General features: G+C 36.6%; 1 protein-coding gene across 4 annotated transcripts in view; it reads right to left on the bottom strand.

Moving 5' to 3' along the window:
• Positions 1-423: 423 nt before the first annotated feature.
• LOC110093477 (DNA repair protein UVH3) overlaps positions 424-15,531 on the bottom strand; it is a 28,689-nt gene continuing 13,581 nt past the window's right edge. For all 4 annotated transcript variants that reach the window (XM_020818379.2, XM_020818378.2, XM_020818376.2 and 1 more), the window contains 7 exons: positions 14,103-14,297; positions 13,727-13,812; positions 11,877-12,165; positions 11,658-11,794; positions 2,123-2,207; positions 1,481-1,981; positions 424-1,187 (listed from right to left, as the gene is read on the bottom strand). In XM_020818379.2, the coding sequence (XP_020674038.1) occupies positions 591-1,187; positions 1,481-1,981; positions 2,123-2,207; positions 11,658-11,794; positions 11,877-12,165; positions 13,727-13,812; positions 14,103-14,297 (1,890 nt within the window). In that variant the 3' untranslated portion in view covers positions 424-590. The remainder of the gene's footprint in view (positions 1,188-1,480; positions 1,982-2,122; positions 2,208-11,657; positions 11,795-11,876; positions 12,166-13,726; positions 13,813-14,102; positions 14,298-15,531) is intronic.

Here is a 15,531-nt window from a genome sequence, read left to right as displayed (position 1 = left end):
AAGATTCTTGTGCTACAAAGTTAAACCATGTTTTCTATATTTTTCCGCTCTTTATTTAATACACATAATGATCATATATGTAATTAAAACCTAATGTGATGTATAAGCTCGACGGAGAAATGCAAAAATAATTAGGAATATTGAAGTATGTTTGCATACCTAAACATAAGATATAAAATATGTCAAATTTTTAAGGAGATGATATCACTATAGAAGATCAATAAATATCATTTTCATCCTTACAAGCTTAAAATATCTAAGAATACATATACTCTGACTCACATTTACAAATATAAATTTCTTTATGAAAGATATTTAATTTACAATGGGCGTTGGACGTTGCAATGCATTCGCTAGCAATCAAATATTTGGGACTATAACGAGAGAGCCGATGATGATAAGCGTTCAAAAAGGCCTCGGCAATTAGTCAAAAAGGATGCCGCTTCAAAAACAGTTTACAAATAAAATTATTTTATAAACAAGTCCATACTACAACAAGAAGTTAAGAAAATCTAATCATTCTGCAAAACTCTCAAACACTGCAACCTCTGAGGAAACATTCAGCAAAAAACCTATGAAATCAATGTATATTATTTTTTTCGCTTACGTTTAAGAGAAGGCATGGCGCTCAAGAAATTTTCGGCTGAACCATCCCCGCTAGTCTGCTCCCGACCCAAATTTTCAAACAGTAACAGATTTTCATAAGCAACTTCCTGATGTTCTTTCCAAGAATCACGTTGGCCACTATTTCCTAGATTGGACTTCAGAGCAATGCTATGGTCATTAAGCTCACCTTGAAAGCTTTCAGCTGCAGCTGGCACATCAGGATCGCCTTCATCCATGCAGAATCCTCCAGTAACAAGAAAGTTGCAACTATTTCCATCCTCAATGGGCCCTTGACTGTCACCATCATTTTGCTCAAATGAATGCTTCCATCCAATAGGAGAAGGCAATGGCTGTTCCTCCTGTATCTCATTCTCTTCCAGACAGAAACCACCCGCATTATGTAGGTGATCTTGCGATATCTTCTCTTTGAAACTGTCAGCATTAATGCCAAATGTATTGGTTTTCAGTACCACTTCATCATGCTCTAATGCGGCTTCATTGGAAGCTTTATCTGGAGCATGAAGCTCATTAATTTCGGCAGTGTCTTCAGCATAGTTAACTTGCTTCCGGTGACGGGTTGACTGCAAGAGAAAAAGACCCAAAAGGAAGCATTTAGTGCATATGAAAAGGTGATTTATTTGTGCATGAAAATTTTAGTTCTGGAGGGATTTGAATAGGAAGATGCAACAAAATGCAAAAACTTTCAACACAGATTATCTATGTAAACAAAAAACTATTAAAAATGGAAGAGAACTAAATGGTAGGTGCCAACTCGCATCCTAACTTAACATCTTTTTTTACATACCAATCAAGTAAACGGAGGACAAAATCATCAACAAAGAATGGACAGAAAAATGTCATAGCGAAAACATACCATACGCATTTCTGGCATAGACACTACATTCATGCCGGACCTGTACATTTCATCATCAGAAGATTCTGTCAACTTCTCATTCAAATGAGCACCTCCTTTGCATTTACCACGCCGACTTCCTCTTGCTATTCCTAATACTTTTCCTCTTCCTCTTACTGTTGCATTAACGATCTGTGCCCTTTCAACATTTACTCCACCTCGCTTGAAGGATTCTTCGGACACAAGTGAGGAAGTTTGACTCCTAGCTTTAATTCCAGATTTGTTAGCAGGTTTTCTTTCACTCGTGGTAGGCCTATCATTATCATTCTCAAGCTCAGATTGTTCATTATTGCGAAGGGTGATCCCACTTTTTTTTTGGGAGCTGGATCCGCCATCAGCAATATCAGTTAACCCTGACAAACTAGTCCCAGTAATACCTTTCAAAGCCTTCTTAATACGTTGACTACGTATTTTTGCAAACCTTTCATTAAATGAGTAGAATGCTTCCATCCTGAGCTGAGTCTGCCCAATGCAAGAAATAAAATGTTTGTACCAATAATGCAACTCCAGGTCTAATCAAGCAAGGCAAACTTCACATGCCAGAACATGACTAGAATATGAATCATAAATTTTACAGTAGATTTAAGAAAAGTAAAACAAAACCTCATGCTTGTTGTACTCCTTCAAAACAGGTACAAGCAGATCATCTGCCTTCTGATTAGGCCAACCAAACTTTTCCCAGCATATCCTGTAAAAAAAAAAAAATTTAGCATAGAATACAGATCCCCTATCCAACTACAATCAAATCCCCAAAAAATTAATCAGACAAAACAGCTAGAAACTTTTACAAGCCAACCCTAAATATTGGACATTTTAAGTATCACGGTAGCAGTAGACATGTTTAGGAATTAGATGGGTTGTTTGTAATAAAAATAATTATATTAGGGAGATATGATCTGATATGCTAAGACATTGATTTTTCACATGAATGTACCTCATCATTTTTGGTAGGATGCTTTATCACCGTATGCTATCTCATCAGTTGTATCTCATCACCTTTCCATAATCAGATCTCACTCACCACCACGCTTTATTTCAGTCCAGTTGTCTTTGCATCAAAAACTTTTAGCTATAACTATTTTTATTCGTGTGTTTCACTTATAAGTCAAACTCTCTCCTCATACTATTAATGAATCTTCCTCATGTGCTCTTGCACTCAAAAAACAGTATTGATGGCTATATACTTCAATCAATGTAACCTTCAATGAAAGTATACTTTTTTACTCCCTACTTCATACCAAATTCATCCTCATTGTTAGTTACTTATCTTCCGAAAAAGTCCCTTACCTACCTTTACATCTCTACACTTATACTTTCAACAATCTCCAACTTCCATCCACAGCAAGACATCCTATCACAGTATTAGATTCAACTAGATATCCTACATTTATACATTGCACTCACAAAAGATAAAAATGACATACTATTCTATTGAATCCAAATTTATCTGTGGATTACACTCAACCTTACTAGCAAGTGAACTCCATGAGAGATGACCTGAAACTTATATGAGAATAGAGAGAATAAGTTGTTAAAAAAATTTGTAAAATACTCTTAAAGCTCAAAACCTCACTCTGTTGAAAGCAGTAAAAGATATAAATGATGTAAAAAAGATTTGAAAATGTAAATAATAGAATATGCTTATTTTCACCTCTTATTGATAGGGATCCAAAGGCTACAAGAAAAACTATATCAAAAGAATAAAAAAATATATTAACTTAAGTGACTTTCAGCATAGAGTGTCATAGAAATATGTCGGCTCACAACTGACTAGAGTGAGGGGCATTGAACAGCTCTTGATGATCTGCCTCTAGGACTAGTTTAATAGTGCCTGTCGATGAGGCTCGGGCAAATTTGTCAACAAGTACGGATATGAAAGGGCTTGCAATTAAAGAGCTAGTTGAGGTTGCCGACAACTTATGTTAAAGACCTCGGATTACATTAGAAAGAAGGTGAGTGAGTTATAGCTATGAGAAAGGAGATATCTAAGCCAGATGATTTTGGTAAGACGAGCTGAGGGCCCTGTGAGTAGGCGTTTTTCTATAGTTGAGCTTAGTACGTATGAGTGAGGATTCCCACTCTGAGAAAGAGCAATTGATCATGGCGATTGTATTCATACATAGCGGGTGATGTGTTGCTTGCTTGATGAATGAAATTAAACTGCTACTCAATGAGGGACAACTTCCCTTGATAGGTCCAAGTGGGCAGTGTCTATTAATCATTTTGGTAAGTTCTCTTTTGTGATATAGACTAGTAACTTGCTTGACTGTCAGGCGAGTCCCCTAGTGGACCCCACTAGGGAACTAGTTCCTTCATCACAACCTGCCGATTACCTGAATGCATATATGAGTATACATTTAGTTCCCCGACTCACTTGACCCTTCGATGATGAGTGATGAAAAGGATAAGAGAATAAGAAATGCCAAGTATTTTAAAGGGCCACCAAATGACTAATAAAAAAGTAAATGCGAGTTTACTACCTTGTTTACTCTAGCCTCAATATTAGTGTTTACTAATGTGACACCATCTCATTTGCAACTTCTATAAAAAGTGGCTCAACAATTGGATGTTTTTTTACTTTTTGAAAACTCTAAAAGGTGGTGTTGTTTGACCAATGAGTGCTAAGTATTTAATAAAAATAAGGGGACTACTTAGCTCAGTCGAGTGTAAAGAAAGAAAATAAGGCGGCATTTTTCCTAGGCAAGGTTGAAGAGCTCAAGGCTGTGTGAAATTACACTCTGGCGAGTAAGGAGGATGGAGAAGGCGGACAAACAGTCCAAGGGACATATAAACCGGTCGTCACTCCTGCTGGAAAGAAGATGAAGATTGAACTTGGCGTGGCAGTGGCAACGACTATCCAACCTACGAGAATTGTGGCAACTGGCAAACCCGTTGTTATGGGAGTTAGGGAAGGGCAAGCCGTGAGGGTCAACCTCTCTTCTAACTCAAATGGGGTTCCTCTTAATATAAGGATATCAAGGCAAATATCTATGTCATGGCTAGTTCTGACATCGACTAAAGAGGTGGCCTCCACTGTGGTTAGAACAACCAACTAGATAGTTTAGCAAGCACCTCTAGTTGGTGTAGGTAAGGAAAAAACAAAGGTTTAAATAGTTGAAGTGAGGCTTGTCAGGAAGAAAGGTGACTAATATGAGAGCGCCTATAAATTGTATTTTTGTCAAGCAAGTTGTTAGAAAACCCGTCGAGCGAATCAAACCTGACGGCTTTAAAGTAGTGGGCGCTTGGGATGTTGTACATGAAGGTGACTGTCCTGTGTGACCCGCTCCAAGCGATTCCCTTGAGTTTTTAGATAAAGACTTCTCTATTATTGATTATTCAATGTCAATCATAGGAGCACCGCCTGCACAAGATGTCCATATTGCCAAGCCTTCAGTCGTAGCAGAGCTTGCTGAGACCAACGAGCAAGAAAAGGGAAAGAAGGCCGAGCATGGCACAACAATGCCTAATGAGGAAATTGAACATGAGTACAAGGCTTGGAATCATAAGATCTAGCACACACTATCCATAGGTCGATCCGATGATATCATTCCTCCGCAAAAGTCGACCACGCTAGAAGAGGTGGCAAGGCCACTTAAGGTTTTGGAGAAAATGATGTGCCTCCAAAACATGGTGGGCAAGGCGGATAGCTCACATGGAGAAACAGCCTTGGCCCTAAAGTTGGTCGAGGAGATGAGGAAGGAACTTCATCCATGCAACCAGAGAATAGGAGCAGCTACACCCAAATAAAGGCAAACACATTCGTAAAGAGTGGATAGTTTACAATGGGCTATATAGAGAACTTGGGGACAGTATCGATAGAGATGGCAGATGACCCCGTATGTAAAGTCTTTCATAGTGGTTAGTAGCATAGCACCACTTTTTTCTTCAGCTGTATTTTCAATTTTCTTTCTATTGATTAATCCTATGTATAGATTATGTATAATAACAATTTCATGTCTGGCTGATTTTTTACTTTGTGTGTATTCTCATGATCTCATCTCTATGTAGCAAATACTTAGTTCCTGCCACATTAAGGCTAGTACTTCGTATTCTATAGTAATCAATGTGGAGTGCTTAATCACTATTATTAAGACGAGAAGTTATGTGTATTTTGAATGACGAATGAAATACTTAAGCTATTTTTCAAGATTAGTATTTTGCATTATTGTTACAAGTTAGTCATGTTAGCTAGTGACGAGTTGTGTGTATGGTTGAGATAATTTTTCTCGCGTTTGATCGAATTCACTATGGGTCGAGTGTCGAGTGAACTTCAAGCGAGTTTACATTGGCTACTATTGGCAACTACTTATCAGTGCGAGTACACGAATAGCAACCAAATTATAGCTAATGATGTTGAGGTAAGGCATGATCTACATATTTAATGCTATGTGATTAGTGCCTTGATATTCGTGCTACTTTTTCTCTATAAATGCCTCTCGGTAGAGTCCACACATGTGAGAGTTAATACAAATTTCCTTTCTGACCTCCCTTCTCCCAAGAGTGTTCACTATAAGTTATGGCTATGTTGCACAAATGTGCTAAAATTTTCGATGACTATACCACCACACCGTCCTCACGAGTCTCGTAGAGACATGCCGACCATATATACTTTGCCTATTGCTTTTCTAATGCCAATCTGCCCATGTGAATGCCTAAAGAGGGTGAGTGTATAAACCTGCTCTACATAGAGGAACTTTGCTGCAAGTTTACTAAAATTTTAACTTTCTACATAGTCATACCCGCACAGATCCTACAAAACTTTGAGGCGAGTGAGAACTCATTGATTTCTTACCTCCACGAGCAAAAACTATCGTGGTTGTTGAACCTATTATGCCTCGTCTTGCTGTCAAAGCCATTAAGGACAACAGAGTTAAAATTTCCTCTACTGTGATGAAGACCATAGAAGTATAGAACTAGCAAACAAGATAAGCAACTAGAAGGCAAAGCACTTCGTTATGAGGAGGCTGGTTGAGTGGGAAGAGTAGACTATCCTAGTCCCCTTTCCCAAGAGCAAGATAGCCATTCCACCATTGACTAAAGAGGAGCAAATGATGAAGGTGATCAGCTGCTACACATTGATCACCCTACAACACATCTCTTACCACAATCTATATAAAACCTTCCTATGGTGAATGTTCCTACTTGCTTTTAGACATAAGAAATTTTTTCAAGTTTTTAAATAGTACTAATATATATTTTTTTGTATAGATGGTGTCCTATGGTTGGACTTCCCCACCAGCATATCAATGTTGAAGCATCTGGGGGAGTTGTCTCACCCATGTGAGGTGGGGGTGGCCAAGAGCGATTGCATGTGGCAGCTCCCATCCGCTCGAAGAATTCAATCCCTAAGAAGTTAAGGGAAGCAAAGAAAAAGTCATAGGCACTGAATAAGGAGAAAGCTGTGTCCTCAACGGTCAAGTCTTCGAAAGCACTTTCTTGAATAAAAAAGACATCGATAGACAAGGCTGAGCAGGCTAGTTGCCTAGTGCCCTTGGCTGAGGTGCCAGGCAAGGGCAAAGGGGAGAATGTAGTAATGGAGCCGATTGATGCAGATGATCTGCCCCGAGCTTCCTCCTAGAAGGAAACTAGGTACATAACAAGTAAAGTTGGCAAACCCCGTCCCTCCAAGAGGCACTATCACTAAGGCTAGGCCATCTTGAAGTAGCTCGAGGAGTACTTGAGGGCGCTTCTAAATATGAGCTCGGCATCTTGGCGATGAATTCGTTGGAGCATACATGGTACTCAACCTTCATTCTAGTCCATTACCACCAACCTGAGCAATGAAGGAGGGCAGCTTCAAGAAGGCCTATGACATCGCCCAAAGATGCGTAAAGGACGAGCGAGATGTAAAGCTGACTACTGAGGACCAAGTCAAGGAATTGGAGTACGACCTTGCCAGGACATCTGAGTCCCTTAAGGAAACGATAGAGAAAGAGAAGTCACAGAAGGAGGTGGCACTAATAGGAAAGGAGCTCATCGAAGCTAAATTTTCCACGGCCACTGTCGAGTTTAAGGCGTCTAAGAAAGAGTATGCTACCTTCTAATCAAGGAAATATGATGATCACTTGGGCAAGTGATATAAATAAGGGCTCGAGTACTACCTGAGAAAACTCATCTCCATGGGCAAGCTCGAACATCGCAATAAGTACTCAAGATCTTACTTTGGAGAGTCCTCGGAGAGTGAGGAGAGTGAAGAGAGTGATGGTGCTTATGCAACTAGAAATTAAATCGCACTTACCCATCTTATATAAGATTTTCTTTTCTTTTCTTTTTGTTTCCCCCAAGGGGCGAATTGTATATACAAAGCAGATTAATGAAATAATTTTTTTTGTTCTTACTTTATTTACGCTTTTGCTTGTCTATTTACGTATTCTCTGAAATGTCTCTAAATTTTGGGCTCAACAGTATTGGTATGCCACCTAATCAAGGAAATATGATGATCGCTTGGGCAAGTGATACAAATTAGGGCTCAAGTACTACCTGAGAAAACTCATCCCCATGGGCAAGCTCGAACATCGCTATAAGTACTCAAGAGCCTTCTTTGGAGAGGCCTCGGAGAGTGAAGAGAGTGATGGTGCGAATGCAACTAAAAATTGAATCGCACTTACCCATCTTATATAAGATTTTTTTTTTACCCCAAAAGGCGAATTGTATATACAAAGCAGATTAATTAAATGAAATTTTTTGTTCTTACTTTATTTACGCTTTTGCTTGTCTATTTATGTATTCTCTGATATGTCTCTAAATTTTGGACTCAATAGTATTGGTATGTTAGGTAGTCGATAGCCAGCATAAAACATGTAGAATAATCATGACATGAATCCTTTACTCTGCAGTGATCAATTGTTTTAAAATCTTTTAACAAATACATAACTTGGCGGCAACATAAATAATAAGCTAACTCATTTTAATTTGAGTAGATCTTTCAAATAAGTAAATTTTAAGGGGAACTTGGCAATTAGTAAAGTGTACCTCGCCAAACTTGAGTTCGACGTTATGATAATTGAGATTTGTTTTGGAGTGGGAGCACTTGAACTCGGCGTGATTTCCTTAATACCTGAACTCAATGGCTTGGTAGGTGAGCTTAGCATAAAAGCAAGAGTACCTAGCAAGTTAGGATGTTATAAGATTAATATGAAATTTTGATGGAAAATCTTCTAAGTTGGAAGCTTGGTGACACCTACTATATATTTTTTAGAGTGAGCTTATCTCTGATATACTTTAGTGTAAGAGATTCATGCGAAGTTGTCGTAGATGGGTCGTGCCATATGCTAGACTTTAGTCTTCATGGGGATAATCAACTAAACTCTCCTCTATACAGTACTCATGTACTACATATTACAAATCTTGTTACAAAAGGAGGTAATTGGCCTATATGGTTGTTCATAGTTTTATTGTTCAACTCGTTGTTGCCTTTAGTGGACTTTACCTTATGCTAAACTTTGCAGTCTTCGCGGTCATAAATACTTACACTCACTAGTTATAGGAGACTCGTGCGCTACTCATCGTAAATATTATAGCAAATGGGTGAGTCGGTGTATAGGGCTAAGCCAATTCTCATAAGGACTCAGTACCAAGTGTTTGATGATATGCAACTATAGAAAATAGAGCAAGTTAGCTATTCCTGCTTTTGATTAGTGCTAGAATTCTCTTTGAGAGTAGGGCTATTTGCTCTCTCTCCCATCTCTTTCCATTTCTTCTTTTCTTAACGAGCTAGCTAGTGGATTGGATTATGGAATTTGAAGGTGGCTCACCAGAGTGACTTAGCAGGGAATAAGGAGGTGACCTTGCTTGAAAAAAGACTTTCCTTCCTCTGAGGCTTTGACTTGCTTGTAGATCTTTTTGTTTGGGGAGCTCGACTCTCTTATAAGTAGTAGTCTAAATCACGAATTAGCATGAACCAAGACGAGTACTTAGTTGGCTCTCTTCTCAATTGGTCATCTACGTTATTGCAAAATCGAGTGACTAGGATTAGTATGTTTTCATTCAAATGATTGGAAATAAGCTTAAAATTGTGGGTGAGTCATCTAATAACTTGGAGAGTATAAGCTCATCATAGGATCCTCTTGCCTAAGTTTCTTATGCAAGTTTCTTGAGCAGTAGAATAGGGTGTGCACTAAATGGGCAAGTTCCCTTGCTTTAGCCTCAAGGATACGCGAGTTCCCCTAGCGTTATCTTCTTATAGCGGCAAGTTCCTCAAGCTTTTACTTCAAGAAGCTAAAAATTTTATGCTGCAGACTTGCTTATACTAGAACTAACTCATACAGATGTTGCAAAAGAAATGAAAAATATAAGAGAATTCTTATTATGTTTGAGAAAAATTTTTTAAAAAGTACAAAAGGACTCCCCAATATAGGTAAAACTTCAAGTCGTTAGCGTTGCACCGCTTAGGTACCTCTTTTCCCAAATGCGTATGTAGCTTATAAACACTCAGACCAACTTGTCTCTCGATGATGTATGGTCCTTCCCATGTGGATGCCAACTTGCCAAGGACTGATTAGGGAGCAACAATTACTACTTTTTTTTAGAACTAGATCACCCATCTGGAAAGCCTTCTCTCTGACATGCAAGTTATAGTATTTAGCCATCATCCTCTTCACCTCTTTTTTGCCTGAGGGAAACCTATGCTCTAAGTTACTCTTAAGAGGTCAACAGCAATCTCCAATTCTAATAAATTTCTTGCATCGCACTCCCCAAGCACATTTTCTTCATAATTGGCATCGGCAACAACTCGCTAGCTATGCAATCTGAGCTCCTCAGGTAGGAATGCTTCAATGCCGTGGGGCAATGAGAATTGCGTGTGACTAGTGGCTAAGGAGTTTGTCGTCCTTAATGCCCTATCAATTTTATCATCCTTTTAACAAATATTCTAATGCAACAATACCCTATCAATTTTGTTATCATAGTGAGAGATTTTGAACCCTAGAAGGATTCTAGGCTTAACTGGCATGGATTGTTTGGAGCTCATTTGCAATCCTTGGTTATCTTCATTTGAGTTGCGAAGCGCAATAATGTCATGTGTCATTTTTGGACATATTTGAACTATTTTATTTTAACTTTAAGGATCACCTCTATAAATAGAGGTTCAAGGTCATATAATAATATATAGGAATTTAAATTATAATTCTTTGGATGGATTCTTCCTTCTCCCAATCTTTGTGCCAAACATTTTTTAATTGCTTCCTCTATTCTACTTTCAATTCATCTAGACTCTTCCTCTTTATTTTTAACTTATTCAATCCATCACTGCACTATCATAATTCCACAACTTATATGCTTGCTCCTTAATCTATATAGTTAAAGCTAGGGGTGTAAACAAGTCGAGTAGAACTAAAATTACCCATAGCTTGAGCTTTGATAAATTAATTGAGTTGAGCTTGAGCTTGAGCTTATATGAGTTTGACTCAACTCATGAGCCATCTTGTTTATAACGAAAGAGAGAAAAGGATTATGATTAAAACAATACAATTATTTTAATAAAATTATTAAAATAATAAAAATAATATAAAAATTAAAATGTATAAAGAAAATAATATATAAACTTAAATATTTTTAATAGTTTTATGCTTAAACTTGTGAATCCTAATATATTTTTAACTATATCTTATATTAATATTTTTTAAACGAGCTAACTCATTAGCTAATGAGTCAAATGAAGACTAATCAAACTTGGCTTGTTAGCTCATCAAGCACGACTACCGAGCCATTTATTGAGTTGAGCTCGAGCCATCTTATGAGTCAACTTGACTAACTTACACCTCTAGTTAAAGACCATTTAAAAGATAGCAATAGCATAGTACATTGAAGTTATAATTTTTAATGCCATAGTTGATGTTCTGTAAATTTTACATTAAATGCATCATGGGATAATAATCACCACAAATGGTTGTGAGAGAGCAAATGCATGCAAACGAGAGCTACGAGCCACTAGTTGTTTTCAATTCTTGCGATGATAAGGCCATTACGGCACTATGAGTGTCTAATCTAAAACTAAATTGCAATTTCGGCCACATAAAATTATCTATTAAGCAAGGTTTACTATTTTAAAACATTTTAAAGGAAGATGAAAGCATCAAACATCTAAACAATCATTCATGTCAACACAGCATAAAATATGTAAAGGCTTGCACCAACTCACTTGCGAAGTAAAGGCAAATCTGGTTTTCCCCATGCAAAAGGTTCAGTTGAATCATCTATTTGAGGAGAAGTATAAGCCGTAATTACTGATTCACTAGGAAATGATGGAGGAAAATGCCAGTTCTTGCTCACATTTCTCTGCAAATTAACTTATAAGCTATTAGAGGCCTACTGGCTGGTAATCAACAGGTAAAAAAACGTTTTTACACGTAGCACTCACATGTTTATCCATGAAGGTCACTTTATTTTTAGTATCAGGAATAGTACTGTCAGATGATTGATCAGCCCCTAGAATACTTTCTTTGGATTCAGAACAAAGAATATTCGTGCCCATTCCATCTGTAGTGTTGCCATTTGTATTTGAAGATTTTTTATTTAAATTACCACTGTACTGAGAACCACATAAAATACTCAAATCTGGAGATTCAACCCACTCCTTAAATTTTAGAAGCCCATCTGGTTCGGGAAACCCATTGATAACTTCAATGGCATTTACAATTCCAATACCGCTGCAAAGTCAGATGTAGCCGATTTTAATAGCACTCTAAAGGCAACCATATAGATATCAAGTTAGATAAATTTCATCTAACATTTCAAAATGTCGCCAAGGCGTGCTAGAGAATATATAATATGCTGTTTATTTCCTCTACAATATAAGAAAAACTTGAAGACAATAAGGAAGCAAAGGCAGAACAGTAGTCTCAGCTTGAAGTGAGCCAGGACCAATCAAAAGTAGACTTTTTTTTCTTATCCGATCATTAATAATAAGATATTATGACACCAACAAAGCTCATAAAGAGATAAAAGTTGTATCATAAAAAGATAGGAAAACAAAATTATACAAAATTAGAAAGCTATTGCAGCTTACTTTCACAGCAAAATATAAGAACACTACCTAATTTTGAATATGATTGGATCAACAGATATTGTGAGTTGATTATATTAATAGGACAGCTAAATTAGCAACAAAAATACCATCAAAGAGAGGCGGTTCAAGTGCACAAGAGCAGCAGTCTCCACACAATTTTGATCACTCAAAAGTTGATAATGATAAAGAATAGCTTACAAAAAATTTACATGCAACTAGCGATTCTCTGCTGGAATATTCAAAATTATAATAACTGTATTTCTAAATAAAACTATAGCTCTCCAAATATTTGATTCGTGATATTCATGAAAAATATTTCCCTACCTCCCAGAATAGTAAATAAAAGGTCATGATAGCTTATTATAATTATTTTTAAATGAAGAAATCAGTTCATAATTTGCTCCATAGTCTTATCAATATCCTGTGACTGGTGTGTTTCTTATGATCCTGCACATCTCCCACTAGAAGGGTTGGAACATGAACTAAGTCCTTTGGTAATGATGTCTCTGAGCGCCTAACCATACTTAAATCCAAACTTGGTATCTAGAACATTTGGCAGATTATATCACATAAATCACTAGGAAATAAAAGGGCGATGAATTTTGTTTCTCCTACATAAACCAGTCATTGGGATCAACTCCAACCTCAGTCAAGATGATAATTATACTCTCACTCTTGGTCTGCTATAACAGACTTCATTGAAACTACACTCTCAAAGCTGAAGCTGTCTTATGAGTCAGTATAACGACTAAATCTATAGTTTTCAAATTATGAACGAGAAGCAAAATCAGCGAAAATTGCTACAAGGTCCTCTTCTTTGCCACATTCTCTGCATTGCAAGTAACACATATTCAAATCAGCCTTTTCATGAATAAATGAAATATATAATCACATTTTATTTAATCTGTCTTCAATGATTGAGCTGAGAATTTCAGAAAGTTGTGATTATCAATGGAATGGGTCATTTGCAATACAAATTTTAGTTGTGCATGGATGAGCACGTATGTATATTGTGTAATGTCATCTGCCCCCACATGAACGGATCATGGAGAATCTTTAAAATTGAAATTTACAACAGCATCTTGGCTGAAGCATGCGATCTACACAGTTCTAGAATGTCAGCCTACATATGAAGGAACATTTAACATGGTTTAAATCACAAAATACTTGACAAAGGTTCACTATAAAGATTCAGCATTTACCTGACACCCTCAGTATAGTCACTACCTAGGAGCAATGCTATGCGAATCAATTTATCCCTGCTAAGGCCAAGCTCCTTCTCGATATCCTGACATAACGAAAGAGTGAGAAAAATAAAATAACATAGGCAGGTAAATCTTTGTTAGAAACGTCAGCAAGGATGTTAACCTTTCATGAAAATCATCATGGTTAAAAAAATGAAAAAACAAAAAGTCCAATAGGCCCGATTACAACAAGTAATTACTGAATTAACACCAAAAAAATGTTGCTTAAACTTTTAAAGTCCAGTTATAAGCATCCATCAGATTAACAGCACAAAGAAAGAAAGGGAAATATAAAATTCCATGAAATGTAAGGCTCCTTTAGGACAAAGTATACCTTCATAAAATATGTTTCCACATACTTGCGATGATCAAAAATGTTTTTGTATACATTCCGACCTCCAAACAAAAACACGTCAGAGTCATCTGTTACGATGCCATCAACAAGGTTATTCATTTCCATATAAGCACATTGTGCTTCTGCTTCCATAGGTGCAATTATATATGGCAAACCAAACATTTGAAGGAGTTCCTAAAACGTAGAAATAGCATATTATCTTATTAGTTAATCCTCTTAAATAATAAAGAAAATATTAAAATATACATAGCAGGTCAAACAACAGAATATATGCATAGTCGATGTAAAGTTCACAATAATAATGAAAAGGATCAAATAATGCATTGGCGATGATACATCGGCAGCCCTTGGGGGACCTAGTGAAACATCAATTCATTATGTGAGAAAAGCAATTAAGAAAGGGATATTAATTATGAAGGATTTCCTAATTGAAATTCAAATTGGAGAGGTAAATATATTCGGAAAGGAGGGTTAATTTAGAAAGAGATTAATTATGAACGATTTCCGGATCGAAATTTAAATTGAAGAGGGAAATATATTAGCAAGGGGGGGCTGATTTAGGAGGCAAGTAGGAGAAGCTTATTTAAGGCCAAGTTTAGAGTTTATTTTGTTTTATGCAGATTTTGATTTGGTTTTGTTGTAGCTTTTTCTTCAAGGGCTTCCTAGCGGCGTCTAGGGTGTTTGAGAGAGCCGATCTACCTCATGAATTATAGATCACCTATATCTTGCTTTCAAATTAAAGTCATAATCCAAAATCAGTCATTATTATTAGTATTTCTGCAGCTTTTTCATTGTTCGTTTACTATTTTTGTCTACAAGGCATATCATATGACAAGTTCAAAAATGACATACATTAAGAACTAACATATCAATATGCCAAATAATAGCAATTTTCAAATTGAAAAACCTTTGAACACATCAGGTAATTTCCACACTACTAATATTGCTGGCTATTTGAAGTGTAGCAGAGAACAGAACCTATTTCAGAATGTTAAAAGGCAAGCAAACACGATTTACCATCATGGAACAGTTCAAACCCACATCTCAGAGAGAAAAGCTGCAACTGCATTCCTACTCTTTCTAGAAATAGGAAAAAAGTCATAACTAAACTACTGTATGAAGGAGATTATGATAAACAAATAATTTTGGAACATAAAGAGCCGCAAAACATGATCATCTAATTTAAGTTAAATAAATAAAAGAAATTAATCTAGAAGATTTGTCAATATGATAACTGTACTTTGGTATCTACATTTAGTTACAATTAGACCGATTAAACAATTAGATGTATTCTGAAATAAAATGACAATATATTCAACACAAAAAAAAACATATCAAAACTTACACGCATCAACATCACCTTTAAAGTGAACTTCTTACTCTACAAACTATATTAGCAAGCCTATTT

Source organism: Dendrobium catenatum, unplaced genomic scaffold (assembly GCF_001605985.2).
Source record: "Dendrobium catenatum unplaced genomic scaffold, ASM160598v2 fragScaff_scaffold_397, whole genome shotgun sequence".
NCBI classification, from domain to species: Eukaryota; Viridiplantae; Streptophyta; class Magnoliopsida; order Asparagales; family Orchidaceae; genus Dendrobium; species Dendrobium catenatum.
This window is presented reverse-complemented; position numbering and strand designations above follow the sequence as displayed.